Source organism: Protopterus annectens, chromosome 8.part0 (assembly GCF_019279795.1).
Source record: "Protopterus annectens isolate FY-2018-M chromosome 8.part0, PAN1.0, whole genome shotgun sequence".
Classification (NCBI taxonomy): Eukaryota; Metazoa; Chordata; order Ceratodontiformes; family Protopteridae; genus Protopterus; species Protopterus annectens.
Genome location: NC_056741.1, coordinates 1420056410 through 1420073375, shown reverse-complemented (window position 1 = coordinate 1420073375; position 16966 = coordinate 1420056410). Strand labels below are relative to the sequence as shown.

Here is a 16966-nt window from a genome sequence, read left to right as displayed (position 1 = left end):
TTATCACAACTGTCATCTGTGATGAACACTTCTGGGCATGTAAACTTTTACAATGGACTAGAGATGCATGCATGCTGGCAGTCTGGTCGTCAATATGTTTGGGGGCCCATGTCAGTTGAAATTAAGCAATGAATGTAATACGTTCATATTTTTCAGAGCAGTTTGACTTTTTAACATCATACCTTTGCAACATCATAATATTTAAACAGAGTAGGATGCATTATCACAGATGTGTCCAGTCACTTTATGGTACTCCAGTTAATTAAAGCTGCATTTTATGTTTCTAACACTATGTGTATATAGTTTTCACTAATAACAATTTTGAGTTCATATTTTTCAACCAAAGGAAATGAAAAATTACATTAAGAATAATATGACAGTAGCTCTGAATCTTACCTTCACTCAATAGGAAATAATTAATTTTTGAAAACTAAAGTAAATAATGCTTTTTGTGTATACTTACCCCTAGGAAGGCTTTGCAGTCACTAGGCGTACATAATCTAGTCATGCAATGCACATAGATGGTGGACACATTTTGATTTCGCTGGCTTACAAATCGAAAGGCATCAAAGGAGAACCGTGCCCATGTGTCATTTCCATTCTGCAATACCACTGTCTTTTTATCTACAGTGCACCTGCATAAAAATGTATTTCTAATGCTCATTCTAAGTCAAATTGTTAGAGATCACAAAAAATAATTTTGTATCACTTGATTTTAATTATGCCTTCTAGGTGTAACCATGCTACAGTACCATCAAAAAGATTAGAAACTTCATAATAACAAACAAGAGGCCCCGATATAGTTATCCAGTAGGCACATGAAGGGAAAGCTAGTCTATGTTTGAAAATCTGCAAGAAATTATTTCAGATACTTAAATATTATTCTGTAGAAATATTTTAATATTATAAATGCTCTCTGATGCATTACAAGCATGTGTGTGTGTGGTATGGAGAAGCTCAGTGGATATCATCTATAAAGGAAACAATAACTGTAAAGAAAAAAACAGACTGATTTCTAACTGAACCTGATGTGAAGAAATACAGTTGATGTTATGCTGCAAGAGTTCTCCCTAAAATACAATATGGTGTCTCATGCAGATGGTATCTTACATTCTGTCTGTTAAAAAGTACCACAAAATCTCTCATGGACAGGTATCCTTCGCTGGTAGGGAAACCATGTGATGTACAGCTAACCAGTAGATGAGATTATGTGTAAACAACAGTTCAGAAAATAATGTTGGTAGGCACAGAGATACAGTAACATCTCCTTCCCATTTGGTACTACATTTCAAAATGGATTGCAGTACAATCCTAAAAGCTACTGATCTCTGAAATGTATGTATCACTTGGAAGAAAACTAGCTATGTCTAGCTAAACTTGTTCCATTGCTCCAAACCAAATGTCAACATAACAAAGCAACTGTGTGTTTGTGGATATACATGAGTTTATATCATTCCACTGAGTTTTCAGAAACTTAACCCATTTCACTGGGTTATCAGAAATTCACAATTCATATGGTTGAGACCATATGATCGAGTTTCCGAAAACTCAAAATAAAAAAAAAAAATAGAAAACTACTTTTTGCAGTGGAGCAAAGCCCCCTGCACCCCCACACCCATTGAAAATTATATATACCAACTCCAAGATCAGACTACAGTGGGAAAAAGAGTAAACTCCCCTCTGAAGCAGTTCTATGCAGATCGCTGTACTATGGGCATCAGGGATCTTACCCTTTTCCCCACATTTGTGTGATCTCTGAGTTGGTGTTTATAATTTCTGCCTTTGGTATGTACTAAGCATTATGTATTAAATTCATCAGAAGGAGTAGAAATATTTTTAGCCACCTGCTTGAATTAAGAGTAGGTTTGTGTTTGTGTGTGTGTGTGGGGGAGGGGGGATTCCAGATATTTAGCTCATAAGTATTTCAAGAGAAAAAAAAATCTCAATTTACATTACCCTGTGAAAAATTCAAATTTTCCGTCTGCCACAGTGGAGACAATTGGAGTTGGTGTAGCAAAGCAGGCATCCATAAGCACATGCAAGCTATGAAACAGAACAGATTATTATAAACAAGACACATAATTTTATTCAATAAACTAAAGACTTATTTGTGTAAAAGCATTCATAGAAAAAAATAACATTTAAAAATTAGCATATTGCAGAATACCTGCAGAATTCTGTCAATTTTTAATAAGCATTTCTGATTTTTCATTTCTCTTTAATTGATTGTAGAGCAGAAACTATTTTATAAGATGATAGTATGTTTACACATGTATGGCAAGGAAGCCATCAATGCATATAGTTTTCTTAATACTGTATACCACCTACATATGCAATTTATAGCTTCCTGGGGTATTGAGAGAACTTCTGGGAAAATGTTCAGCTGGAACTATTTTAGCAATAATGAAAACAAAGCTTAGTGCTGCATACAGTTGTTGCATATTGCCACTAGAAATTGCTGCCGTACAAATGCTGACAGCTCTACCTTTAGTTTAAAAAAGCAAGTTACTGAAGTGTTTATCATTTATTTAGTTATGTATTAATTAATTCACTAATTGTTTTCAGAAGTCTAGTTATAAGACCAGAGTCATTTTATTTAAAGAGTATATGAAACTTTTTCATTGCAAAGTGAAATAGGAACCTTAAAGAGCAGGGCCAGTTTTAGTGATTTGGGAGCACCCAGCAAATGTCAAGTTGGGGGCCCACTGGGCACTTCTAGTCTAAGTATTACCCTGTCACTGCCACCTATCCTAAGCAACATTTTTGATCATACTGCAAACTCTTAGGAGTAGTACTCACAGAATGACCTGTAGCTACAATGCTCTTACATAACTACAAGACTGTGTACAACCCTGTGCTGGCCCATCTCATAAAAGAACAGTCACAATTATTGGTATTTAGTTGCAATAATGATACAGTACAATGACTCATACTGGGTGGGATTTAGGTGTAATGGCACCCTAGGCACTGCCTACTGTTTCACCCTCCCCCAGCACACACACGCACATGCACACACATATTCCTGTACTCCTGTTTCCCCCATACTGGGCTCCTCATACCATGCACATTACTTTTGTCTTCCTTTCCTCAGATTTAGCTTTATTTAAGAAGTCATAACTGTCTTTATACTCTGAAGTACAGTCACTTTTTTCTTTTTACACAACCTATTCATCCAGTGATGACTTGAACAGAAATCATGATTAAGGAAAGAAATTCAGTGATGCTGTTCAACTTTAGTTTTCCTTGCATCTTTTCAGCATACCTTTCCTGACCAAGACAGCATAGTAATCTCAAGCCATAGTCCCCCAGAAGCCATAGGGTTAAATGCTCTGGGATGCCTTTTACAGAATTTTCCTAACTGTTTAATCCAACAGTGAACTAAACAAAAATCATCAGTAAAAAAGAGTTTTGTGCCCAATATGTAATGTTCAAGGCTGACAGAATAGTAACTCACAATAAACAGGCCAGTTGTTGTTAGGATGCACAACTCATATATGGGAATAATGCCTGCCCCCCCCCCCTAACACCTCAAAAAGACAGTCACTGTCTGTGCACCCCTCTGGTGTTAAATTGGGATGAAAGCAGAGGTTCAAAATTGCCAACGTTATTTAATGTGACTGCTGATATATGTATACATATGTATATGCTATGTATATGTATTTGACTGCTGACATACATATACATAGCATACCTCCTCACTCCTTACCCCTAACCAACAAAAGAAGACACCTGTATATGTGCCTGATGTGGGATTGTGATTACAGTAATGTATTCTACTTTGCTGCTCCCAGACAGTACCCTGCCCCTATATAAGTTTTAGTGGCCTTCTTTGTGCACCTCATGGTTTTGAGAGAAAAATAAAATAAACCATGATTGTACTTCCCGCACCCTAACACAAGCCATAATGATTTCCTATGCACACCTCTAAGGTTTGACTGTGATGAAAATTAAAGGAGTAATAACCTTACAATTCCCAGCCCCCAAAAGACCTTCATCAAACTTTTAGACACACACATCTGAGCAGGGCTGGGTTTAGAATGGGTGAGGTTGAGAAAAGAAGCCATCGTAAGTGGGGGAGTGGGGCCATCAGAGTCCTAACAGATCTAAGGGTAAGAAGGTTTTATGATATATTTTATGTCTTAATTTTGAAATATAATCACTTGTTAACTGCATTTTTTTCTGATACACAGAAGAGTAATGTATGTGTCCCAGCATTACTGGGTGAGTGCACAGATAAAAATTAGTGATTTTTTACACACACACACATAGACATAGACACACACACACACACACACACACACACACACACACACACACACACACACACACACACACACACACACACACACACACACAAACATAGGCCATAGCAATACTAGTGTTATACTTATTTCAGTAAATATCAATACATTGTGCAACACTGGTACTGCCACAGAAGATGAGTAACAGTTGTTAACAGCAGTCAAACAGCAGCATGGCTAAGTCACTTTTAATTACCTCATTGAGGAGTAATGGATACCCATCGCTGTCTCAAATTTCACAGACCATTTATGATTTTGCCTCATAGTTTTCCTTTGTCCCTTCTAAAAAGTTTGATTTGTTGGTAAACCATTCAGGATTACAGACCTTCAACAAATCCAGACATCAGAGTTTCATACTTCTTATTGTCAAAAAATGCATGTTTATGCAAAATGTGTTATTCTTTTAACTTTATAGGTGAATTAGATTAATATTTGAAACATGTTCCTGATTTTGATTAGCTATTATTTTTGTCTTTGCTCAGAATTATTGAGAAAAGAACCTGACAGATACAGTATATTCTTTTTGTCAGTATTTATAAAACGTCCTGGAAAAGAAAATCATCTTTGAAGACTGGAAGCATCAGCTCTTCTTAAAATCCAAGGTTTATACTGAGCTCAATCACTCTGGGCTACTTATGTCTCTAGTGCTTACCTAGCTCATGTTCATGCTACAAAATATCAAGATAAGATACCTTACTTTGGTTGAGGGTCCCCTTGTATCAGGAGGCCCCCAGTGGTCTCAAGGTCCGCTGGTGCCTAAAGCCAGCTATGTTAAAAAGCTAGGAATTACACCGTTACCATATAAGCTATCACGCTATGTTGTTTCTGCTGGTAAAAGAAGATATTTTGCATGTCACTGCTGGTAAGAATGGCTCTCTACATGTTTCTAAGGCCTGCTGTCTGCCCCAGAAGTAGAAAACAGAAACACCATGTATCTATTCTATCTAACCAACTAAACCTCTATAACAGAACAGAGGCTAATATAGTTCTAATTTCATTCTGTCCCAGGAGATGCAAACTACCCATAAATCTATGTTCTTAACTAGATATCAGAAGTAGTTTGCCAGATATGTGGTAGTCAAGGGAACATCTGTTAACCAACACATATACCCAAGTCCCTGATGGTGGAGTGTAATTTAAGTGCAATGTTATTTATATGGCAAGCAATAGTTTTACCAAAGAAATCTGCAATGCATTTCTTGATGTTGATGGCAAGCCCATGATTAATACACCAAACATTTGTATGGACCAGCCTTTTATGAAAAAATTCAAGTATCAGAATGGGATTTGATAACCACTCCAGTTTGCAATCATCATCAAACTTGGTTAGCCGAGTCCCTTGATATCTTCATTTATGTCACAGAAATACATACCAAAGAGAAGTGGGACACCTCTGGTAAAAATGTTCAGTCTAGATCACATAGCCCCAACCTTAACATGGATTCTAAGCATAGATTCTCTCAAACAGTTAATTATCAATCCAGCAAACTATGTAAGGGTTAATACTGAGTTGGGATACTTTGTCAATGATCCCTGCATGTGGAATAGTGTCAAAAGCCTTGGAAAATTCCAGATAAGCAGTGTGGACTGTGTGGCCCATATCCATGGCCTCAGTAGCTCTTTCAAAGAACTCAGCCAATATGAGCAGGCATGATCTGTGTTTTACAAAGCTGAAATGGTGTGTATCCAGGTATATAAGGTTACCTATACAACTGTATATTAGTTCAACTGTAACACTTGGATGTATATTAGTTAAACTGTAACACTTTCTATAGCATTGCAAATAATACTTGTGAGACTAACAAGTCTGCAAATTCTAGTATCAGTTGAGGGACCACCTTCTCTGCATCTTGTGGACATAACCAGTGGACAGACAGGCTGAAGAGTTGATGGTCAGTATTTGTTATATATCCCAATAGCCAAAATAACATTCAAACCAAAGGGTAAAATACCTTACAGACAATCCATTATGTTAAAAATGTAACAAGGACCCAGCCAAGCTAGAGTCTTCACTATTTAATACTTTGCATGACCCTATTGTCCTTTGGTTTGAATATTATTTAGGATATTTTGCAAGCAACCTAAAGTTCATATACATCAGGTTTTAGTAGAAACTCTCTGTTTCTAAGGTATAGCCATAATCTAGTTATGCTGTACTGATGAGGTCATGTCTACTGCTATAGAGGTTTGCATTTATTAGCCTGAATGTACCCATAAAGACTTACCAAGTTAGAAGCCTGTAGCTGAAATACTGCTATGTCTCTAAGGGTCATTTGCATATATCCCATGGAAATAAATTCAAACTCTTTAGAAAAAATGTATTTTGGAGAAAATATTATAGCAATTTATTGATCTCAACATGACTGTCTCAGGTTATAAAACTGTGATCAATGACCAACAATGAATACAGAAATCTTACTTTTATAGCCTATGTCATGTAGGGTAAGACCATTTCCTTTCTAAAACTATATGAAATTTGAATAGAAAAAAAATGTGTAATCTTCATAGCTGATGGCAGGAAGCAAGTGAAAATGACAACAAATTAAAAGGTGCTGAAGAGTTTCTGGGCAGCAAACAAGTTCTAGTTGATGTCATCTAGCTCAGAATCAGTTGTCAGCACACCCTTGAGTAAACAACCACAACAGTAGCTATAAAAACATTTTAATGGTTAAGAACTATCTTGTTTCACAAAAGGTACAGATTCCTTCAGAACCATGATGATCCTAACTGATATTACAGGGAGAAAATTGTTGTGAAATAAGATGGACTACACTGAGTATTAGAAGTTTCCTTTAAATTTTCTTTCAGGCTTGCAGTTGTTTCGTGGGGGAGGGTCTCCGAAATAAATAATCAGCTTAGCTACTTATGTGGCCACTGAAAATCCTAGTATATATAATAACTCCAGGTGTAACTAAGAAATGAGTGCCATCTTTAATCTTCATTCAGACACTATAATGGCTTTTGCTAGAATGTGAATTAAGGGGGTCTATATTACAACACCGAAAAGACCAAATCCCCCCCCCCCCCGCTAATTATATATACCAACTCCGAGATCGCATTACAGTGAGGAAAGGGCAAATTTTCCAATCTTCACTGTACCGCGATCTCACAAAAAACATTGATGAACAGCATTTTTGATTTTTCAGCTGTTCGACATTTGGTCTTTTCGGTATTGTAATAGGGACCCAATTTAAGCATATGTCTGAACTAAGACCAAATTTTCCTCTTTAGTTTCTTTCTTAGGATAACTTAGCCAGTTTAATCTGAATCTTAAGAATAAGCTAACTTCAGATTTTTACAGCTTGATTAGATTAGAGGCTAATAATATGCTTGAGATATGTTAACATTTTTACTCTTCCACCTTAAGACTGGTCCATCAGATACAATATAATCCTAAACAAATCCCTAAGCCTAAGACAAAATTTTTCACATGCAGTGTTTGTGATACATCATGGCTTAAAGATAGTGATGAAATAGGTGAATTCCTTTACCTACACTGTTTCCTCAGTCTAATTTAGCACTCATATTTAATGTATCTGTAAACCAAATCTAAACTTTAAGTCTCTGAATAGGTTTACAGCTACAGCTTGGTTCAGAATGAGTTTTGGATTAGGTTCATTATTCAGACAGAATGGTTAAAGATATAACAGTGGATGGAAGGTGGCAAAACTCTAGTATCAGAGGCAGACTGTGGGCAGCTGTAGATACTTGAGGTATATTGTTTGCTTATTTCATTTCTTTAACTAGGTGAGTGAGCCAGTCCAAAGATACTTGTCAGTCTCATTGCAGGCTTAAAGGTGAAGTAAGTACTTACCCAATGTGTAAAAGTTTAAACAGAACTGTTGTTAACAATTAGAAGTGAACGATTAACAGAAGTTAGAGATACACTGGATTTAACTATAATACAAGGTATACAACAATACAGAGAATGCAACAAGAAAGGAGGACTTTAATGACATAGCGAAATATATGATTTAATAATATGCAATATATACATTTAGAATCAATGCAGACTGTGATTTAACAAGTACAGCAACGAAGCTTATGCAATGGTAGTACAAAGCTCTTAATTTTAGATATGGAGTTTTAGTTTATGTAATACTGGCTGTAATAGTTCTGCAATGTGAGCTTGAAAAAATCAAGATATTTGGCCAAATGTAAAGTCTAAATATCTCTGTTTCTTTAATGTAGGGAGAAATGAGCCATTAGAATCTTTACTGAGTGGTTGGTTGAACGTATGAAGAATTTTTGCAATGCTAGATAGTATGATGTTAAATTTTTTAGGTGTTAATTTCTACTTTCTTTATTATAAGCTAGTTTTAGTGGAAAGAGAAGTTAGTTCAGAGTTTTTTTTAAATGATAAATTCAAAGCTATGTAACTTGCATAAAGCTAGGGTAGTATTCAATAAGTGTATTAGAAGATTGTTAATAAATAGAAAAAAGAGAAGGAGTCCAAGACAGAATCTTGTGGAAAGGGTGCCAGACTATGAGTTGTTTTGCCCAGAAGAGACTGTAAAACCTATGTTACTAAGATCAGTTTTGAACCATGATTTTATATTATCAGAAAATGCATTATCCAAGCTTGCATAGAAGTCACAATTTTTATCAGACACATTATCAAATGCTTTCTTTTAAATTAAGAAGTATAATATTTATAAAGAGTTTTTGTTCTCTACTGAATATAATAAGGCCTGTCAGGAAATAGCTGTGACAGTATTATATTTTGCTGTAAAAGCATGGTGCCAGTTTGGAAACATACCATTTGTCAGGTTGTATTTCAGTATTTGTTGGTAAATATTTATTACCATGACTTTAGGAAAGAGTCAAATGTTAGGTATGAGTCTAAAATCATTTGAAGAAGAAATTTTTATAATCTGAAAAATGGGGATTGAGGAGCTAGTGTTTAAAGCTGTGAGGAATGATATGGTTGGTTAAGGAAAGATTAATGATAAATGATATAGAACCATGGCAGAACAGTCTAGGTCACATGGAATGAAAAGTTATAAGTACAATCATACCTCTCAACCTCTTAACACAAAAAACCTGGACAAAGCCAAAAATAATGGGGGACAAAGCCTCAAAAATAGGGACAACTTTTAAATATTACTCTTATAAGCTTCCAAAGTTGCTAGAATAAAAGGCTTTGTGTTACTATGCATTTTCTGAAGGATATGAAGTCTGACACTCAAATGCCTATCATTATTGGGTGAACTCAGTCATCACTGATTTGCCCCCAAAAAATCCAGAAAACCACAAATTTTATGAGGAACAGACCCAAAATATGAGGCAAAAATCTGGACATTCTGCTAAAATCTGCATCGTTGAGAGGTATTGGTACAATCAGCTTTATTAAAAAAAAGAAGGTTCATTAATAAGATAGTGAAAGGGGTATCAAGGTTAAGGGTGGAATAATAAACAAAGAGCCCTTAAATTCTTATGAATTTGATTGAAGATATAAGGGCTAAGTAGAAAATAGTTTTTTTTAGCTTTGTGTAGAATTTGGGGAGCTAATATATTTTCTAGACATACAAAGGAGTTTGGGGTGGTTTTGACGGAAATGTTGAATTACTATTTTTTTCTGTTTAAGGGAAATGGCTTAAACAGCTTGTCTTGAATGTGACAGAAGTATGTCATAAAATGTAAAAAGGAGGGGTCCAGTTCTTCTTGCTCAATAGTGCTTGAGGAGGTTTCAGTGATAGTTCTGGTATGAAAAATTGTAGGTAGACATTTAAGCATCTTAAAGGACAATTGGCAAAAGAGGACTGTTGTCACTTACAAGGAGTATTTTAAGTTTTGTTTTTTTTTTTTTAGTTTGTCAGGGATATTTGTGAGGAGTAATGGATGACTTTAGAGAATTTTTATTAGTCTGTTTTCTGATGTTACTATAATTGAAGAAGAAAAACAATTGAGTGATGCTTTATTTCCCCCAGTAATGTAGTTGGAGTGAGGCAAGAAGGACAACTGCCCTGGGCACTAAATGTTGGGAGGGTGATCAGCCAATTCTGATTTCTAATGCAATACCGGCTTTTAAATGCCAGGATTGCACTTGCAGTCAAAACTGAGCACTGCATTGTAGCAAGCAGTTTGTTACAGTTTAAAAGTAAAAAAATGTATATATATTTTTTCTTTAACTAAAACCTGAGCACTGTAGTGGTCCATGCAAGCAGGGTATAAACTTTATCATCAGTTTGTTATATTTGTAGCAAGCAGTTTGCTACAGTTTCTAAGAAGGATATTTTTAACTAGATAATGAAGATCATAGCATTCCATTTAAGCAGGGTATAAACTGTAGCAACTGTTTGTCACACTTGCAGCAAGCAGTTTGATTAAAACCTGAGTGCTGTAGCACTCTGGGCAGGCAGGGTATAAACTGTAGCAACTGTTTGTCACACTTGCAGCAAGCAGTTTGATTAAAACCTGAGTGCTGTAGCACTCTGGGCAGGCAGGGTATAAACTGCAGCAATTGCTTGCTACAATCTTTTTTTTTTACTTTTAAACTGTAGCAAACTACTGCTGATACTGGTTTTACTAATCAACTTTGATATCTCTTTGATTTTTGTACTTCAGATTGGATCTGTTGAAGTTTGAGTGATTCAACATTATATTTTCCCTTTGTAATGATATATCAATCAAATGGTAAGGGTACTTTTAGCTACATTACTATAACATGTGTTTTTGCTTTCTCAACTTTTATATAGTTTCTTAACTCTTTGCCACTTATTCTAAACACCTTATACATCAAGACCGTAATATTCCTGTACCCATAATTGTCTTTTTCATCTGAAGTGTTGTGCACTCTTTATGTAGATGGCTTGAAAATGGCTAAACTGATTACATCTATTACAGATAGGGGCATGATTACAAAACAACTTGACTAAATTGACAATTTGGTTACAGGAGAATAATATGCTGATAAATACTTAAACAACTAAGCATATAAGATTTGGAAGACATAGAATGAAGGGTGGATTTTCAATATGGCATGCAGTGTTTGAAACTGTAGATTCATTTAAGAACTTAGGCATATGGGTAGATCCAGCTTTGATTTTTTTTCTGCTCATATCAACCAGTTAATTAATGATAATTATACAAATATATGCTGTACAAAAATATTTATAAATTCTAGGAAGTCAGAAATGATGAAATCATTGTAAGTTACATTAGAGCCAAACTAGGGTATGGAATAATAATATGGAAACCTTGTAAGAAAACAAGCATAAGTAAATTGGAAAGAGCACAACAGAATTATATCTAGGGCATCTGTGGATGTGAAATTATAGATTATTACAAAAGACTAAAATATCTGGGTCTATATTAGAACATCAAACATTTGAAATGTCGATGCTCTAATATTGACCCATTTTCAGCGAACGCTGAAAATATCGAAGAAACAAGAAACCAAATTCTTTCCTAGGGAAAGAATTCAGTTGTCCTTTTCTGTTGCTTTGGTATTTTCAGCACTCTGGTGGAAAGTTACAGGTCGGGTTCAGGTAAGTGTGCGATTGTGTGGACATGTGGGTTAGGGCGGGTTAGGTGAGTTAGGGTTAGGGCGTGGGTCAGGTAAGTGTGTGATTGTGTGGATGTGTGGGTTAGGGCGGGTTACGTGAGTTAGGATTAGGGTGCGGGTGAGGTGACTGTGCAATAGTGACGGGCCTTAGGGACAGGGCTTGGGTAAAGGTAAGTGGATAGTTAGTAGTGTATGTATAGTTTAGTGTAGGGTTAGGTGTACGAGTTTAGGTGTATGTGTGTGGATTGCTGTTTGTTTGGTATGCTTGTGTTGTGTGTATGTGTTTTGGAACAGCAAATTTTTTCCCTAGGAAAAAATTTGCTGTTCCGAATGTTTGATGTTTTGTATTTTCGATTGCTAGGGTTCGATATTAGAACACTTGACATTTTGAATGTTTGGTGTTCTAATATAGACCCAAATATCTAAACTTATACAGTGCCTCATATAGATATTTAAGAGGAAACCTTATTCAAATATGCAGGGCATTTAGAGATAACTACTTTGGCAAATGTTTGCAGTTATCAAAGAGGAGTAGACAATCATCAGGCAGTCTATATACGAGATTTTTTCTGTGAAAAAAATGAGATTTACATTATGTTTATATTATGAAATATGAAAAATATGAAGTGTATATCACATGGGATCACCCATTTTCAGCAGTTCACAAAATAGAAGTGAGAAAGACAGATGTAGTTGTCCACGGAAAGAGGGAGCACTAATCACTGAAATTGCTACACCCAGTAATTACAATATCTAACATACAAACAGACACAAAGTCATAAAATACAGGGATTTGCAGGTAGAAATGTGGGCAATGTGGAAGAAAGTCACCTAGACAGCTCCAATAGTAGTAGGAGCATTGGGTCCCATAAAAAAGATTTTACAATTATATTTGAACATGCTACAGATGCATATAACTCCATATGAATTACAGAAGGAGTCAGTTCTGGGCACATTTTGTGTGCTGTGAAGAGCAGTTTTGGTTAACATCAAAGACTGAAGCAATACTAATTTCATAAGCTTTAATCATACTTTGACTAGGGAACTAGAAACCCAAAAGACATTAAACCAAGAGAGATGTTTTACCTTTATCTAAGGGAAGAGTTGCTTGATTTAATAGAGATGGGCAGACATATTAAGGTCAATGTAAGAAATGATGGCAGAAAGTAAATAAGTCCCAACATGTGAGAAGTCTGATAAAAATGATGACTACAGTAATCAAGGCTATTAATTATATGATATAACATGGTAGGATATTTTACTGTGCAGCTAAATTAATGACAGATAAAAGTCTTACCACAAAACATAGAGCAATAAGATAAAGGAAGGGGAAAAATAAAATGTCATATGGAAACACTGGATAGAGAAAACTATAAAATAATTAAGATAAGAAGTGACAGTGTTAGAAGAATATAGAAGAGAGAATAAATCAACAATTCTTATAAAGATGGATTTGGTGAAAGCAATGCACAATATTAGAACTGACCAGAATATCTCATACACTATTGCAAATAATAAACTTAATACATCAGCAGAGGCAGAAAAAAACTTAGAATATATGAAAATAAATATAAAGGAAAAGTGCAAAATAAGCAATTCATTGATGAGCCAAAAAATTTTAAAGAAAACTAGGAAACAAAGCAAAAGGAATAGAAACATCACAAAAAAGAGAAACGAGCTATTTTAGAGAAATAATTATGAGGATCCTGTGGAATATAGCAAAGATGTTGAATGGATAAAAAAAAATTTAAAGAAATAGTAAGAAGTTCAAATGTACAGAACATGAAATGGGATGAAGTAATGGCCTGAGAAATTGTAACAAAATTAAGAAAAGCTGTTAATGTCAAAGGTAATAACATCCTTACCCAAAGATTTCGTTCTGAGTAAAAATTATTATTATGTGTATCCCGAACAGACACAAACCTGGTTAACAACAGAAAAAAATGATTCTCTAACTAAAGAGTGAACCTGTAAACCATTCTAAAAACTATAAGCCAATAACTTGCCTTCTGATAATGTACAAACTATATACTTGAACTGATGCATCATGGGAATAAAACAAAAAGGGTAACAAAGAAAGTACTATGGAAAAAGGATCATTGGTTGCTAAATAAAGCCATGATACAGAATTGCAAAAAGGGCAAGAATCTAAGTATGGAATGCATAAATTACAAAAAAGAATTTGACAAATAACACATTCATGGATAAAGGAGTGCTTACAGATATATAACATAAGGGTACAGGTGCTTAGGCAGTGAAACATTTCCCTGTGGTACATTCGGTTGGAAGCACATGGCAGAAATGTCATTCAACTGCAGAGAAATGTGGCTGTTTGAAAATTCCCTGTGGGCTAAGAGAAGCACACACTGTCATGCCCACAGCTTTAATAATCAAGTGCATTGGGGCAGAAGACGTAATGAGTGCTGTGCTCAGTGTACAGTACACGCTTATGCAGCTACAACATGTGAAAGTGTGCTACAGCATGGAGGGAATCCTGCATGCAGCTGTAGTCACATTTATGCTCCAGTATGCATTTTAGGTAATGTTCCTTACACACTGTGAAGGGAGTAGTGGTCCACACACAACAATTATAAAGGCACTCCCCATTGTGCACTACATTTTTTACAGCCCCTGACATGCCCACTGGCCAGCCTGCTGCTGGGGCCTGCCATACTACCTGCTGTCCCATTTTGCCCTGGGGCCATGGACATTATTTTTTTTTTCCTGTGCAATTGGTTGTTGAAGTTGTGGGCATGGCACTATAATCTTCTCTTTGTCCACAGGGAATTTCCAAAGAGTCTATGTTATATAGACGAAAAATCAAAATGTTGAATGCTCACATGAGCGTAAATGCAGAGATATGAAATCGCTATTCCCCGGTTAAATATATATTCCAACTCTGAGATTGCACTACAGTGAGGAAAGGACAAATATTCTGATCCTCACTGTACTGCGATCCAAAAAAATAAACATCGAGTTCCTGCATTTACGCTCCTGTGAGCGTTCGACATTTTGACTTTTTGTCAATCTAAAGTAGACCCTTTGTAAACAGACATATTTCTCTGCAGCTGCATGTCACTTCAGCCATGTGTCCTCAGCCAAATGTACCACAGGAAATGTCTCGCTGCCTACGCACCTGAACCTATAACATACATACTACATTGATCAATTACATTACAGTGACCATGAAACAGTGGCAAACCACTTTACAGTTAAGCCATGACAAAGGGAAATTTATTCTCCCAGGGATGAAAATTCAAAAGGGGATATTCCAAGATGATTTTTTTTGTCAAGGCTTTTTTTTTGTCTTGCCCTTTACCCATTAAGCAGTTTACTTAACAGAGTAGGTCATGATTTAACCTGACTCCCAGAAAACAACCTTGCTTAAAGTTTTTAAATCCACTTTTTGTGGATGACTTAAAATTGTGTAGCTCATCAGATGAGGCATTGAAAGCACAACTGCATATGGTTAAACTTTCTCAGATGATATAAGAATGACATTTGATCTTGACTAATCTGCAAAGGTAATGTTTAATGTGGGAAAGTTACAGTACCACGAAAATATCAATCTGGGAGAAGAATGTGATATAAAGGAACTTGAGGAGGAATGACTGTATAAATATTTTGTAATTGATGAAGGACTGGCAATAAAACATGAACAAATGCAAATAAAACTCAGTAAGGAATATTTAAGAAGACTAAACCTAATGTTGAAGTCAGCCTGGACATCTAGGAATAAAGTCAAAGCTATAAACCTATTTGCTCTTCCTGTTCTAACTTCCAGTTTTGGTGTGATTGACTGGCCCCAAAAAGTATTGGATCAGCTGGACAAAAAAACAACAAAAATGCTTCACATCAGTGTATACCAAGATTATATATTCTTCACTCTAAACAAGGTAAGGGCTTCCTCAAAATTGATTACATGTATAGATCTGCAGTCATGGGACAACATACACATTTGCTGACCTCATCAGATGCAAACATGCTGAAAGTTTTAAAACATGAGGAGAGAAAGCCTAACATGCCCTCTCTGCTTAGTTTAGCAAAAGCATTCTGGTGACAAGGGAAAATGGAAACCAAACCATAAAAAGAAAAAAAAAATCAATCAACAACTGAATGTACCAAAAAAAAGAAAGAAAGAAAGAATATAAGGAGAAGGATCCGATGAGAAGGTAAGAAATGAGGAAAAGGTATAAATATTGTCGCAAGTTGAGAGATCTTGTGGAACAACCTCACATTGCTCAGGATCTGCTGCAGGAATGGTTAAAGAGAGCTGAGTTGAAACCAAACAATGGAAGCTTAATAATGGAAACAAAGGATATTGCACTACATACGTGCTGGTTTGCAAAGTCCATTAATCATTTGGGAGAAATAGCCAAATGTAGGTTCTGTAAAAATAACTGGAAACAGTCACAAATCTAGTTGCCGAGTGTGATACACTCATAGTGAGGGTGCGAACACTGAAGGAACAATAATGTGGCAAGACTGCTGCATTGGGGATTGTACAAACACTACAATATAGACATAGCTAAAAAGCATTGGAAACTTGAACTAAAAAGCATAGAAAATGATGGTGTATATGACATAGGACCATCCATTACCAACAGTACAAAAAACAGAGGAGAGAAAACCAGATATATTAATCCATGAAAACAAGACAAGTGTAGTATTGACCAGTGAAATTGCTATGTGTCTTACTTACAGAAAGCACAAAGTCATAAAATCTCAGGATTTACAGGCGGAAATGACAGCAGTGTGGAAGAAAGATACTCAGATAGTTCTAGTAATAGGAGCAATGAAATGCAGAAAGAGTCAATTCTGGACACATTGCAGATGCTGCAAAGAGCACTTTCTGCTAACATTAAAGACTGAAACAATACTAACTTTATGAACTTTAATTACAACCTGACTTAGGAATGGGGTCCATTCTTGGCATGGTATTAGTAACCCAAAATACTTGGAGAAATTAAAACATGAATTTATAGGATGAAGAGATGTACTGATTGGTTTTCTAAGAGAGTAGTTGATGCATGGACTAAACTAGCAAATTATATTAAAGCATTAGTAGTTTAGATAGTTTTAAGAATAACATGGAAAGTTATTGGTGGGATCTGTTCTTTTATGTTGGCAGACTAGAAGGGCAGTATTGCCCATGTCT

At 35.7% G+C, this 16966-nt stretch overlaps 1 protein-coding gene across 1 annotated transcript in view; it reads right to left on the bottom strand.

The window, feature by feature from the left end:
• The window catches only part of LOC122809481 (zona pellucida-like domain-containing protein 1), a 105425-nt gene that overhangs the window by 41833 nt on the left and 46626 nt on the right, over positions 1-16966 (bottom strand). The window contains exons 7-8 of the mRNA XM_044081027.1: positions 1957-2043; positions 464-635 (exon numbers count right to left, since the gene is read on the bottom strand). Of these exons, the coding sequence (XP_043936962.1) occupies positions 464-635; positions 1957-2043 (259 nt within the window). The remainder of the gene's footprint in view (positions 1-463; positions 636-1956; positions 2044-16966) is intronic.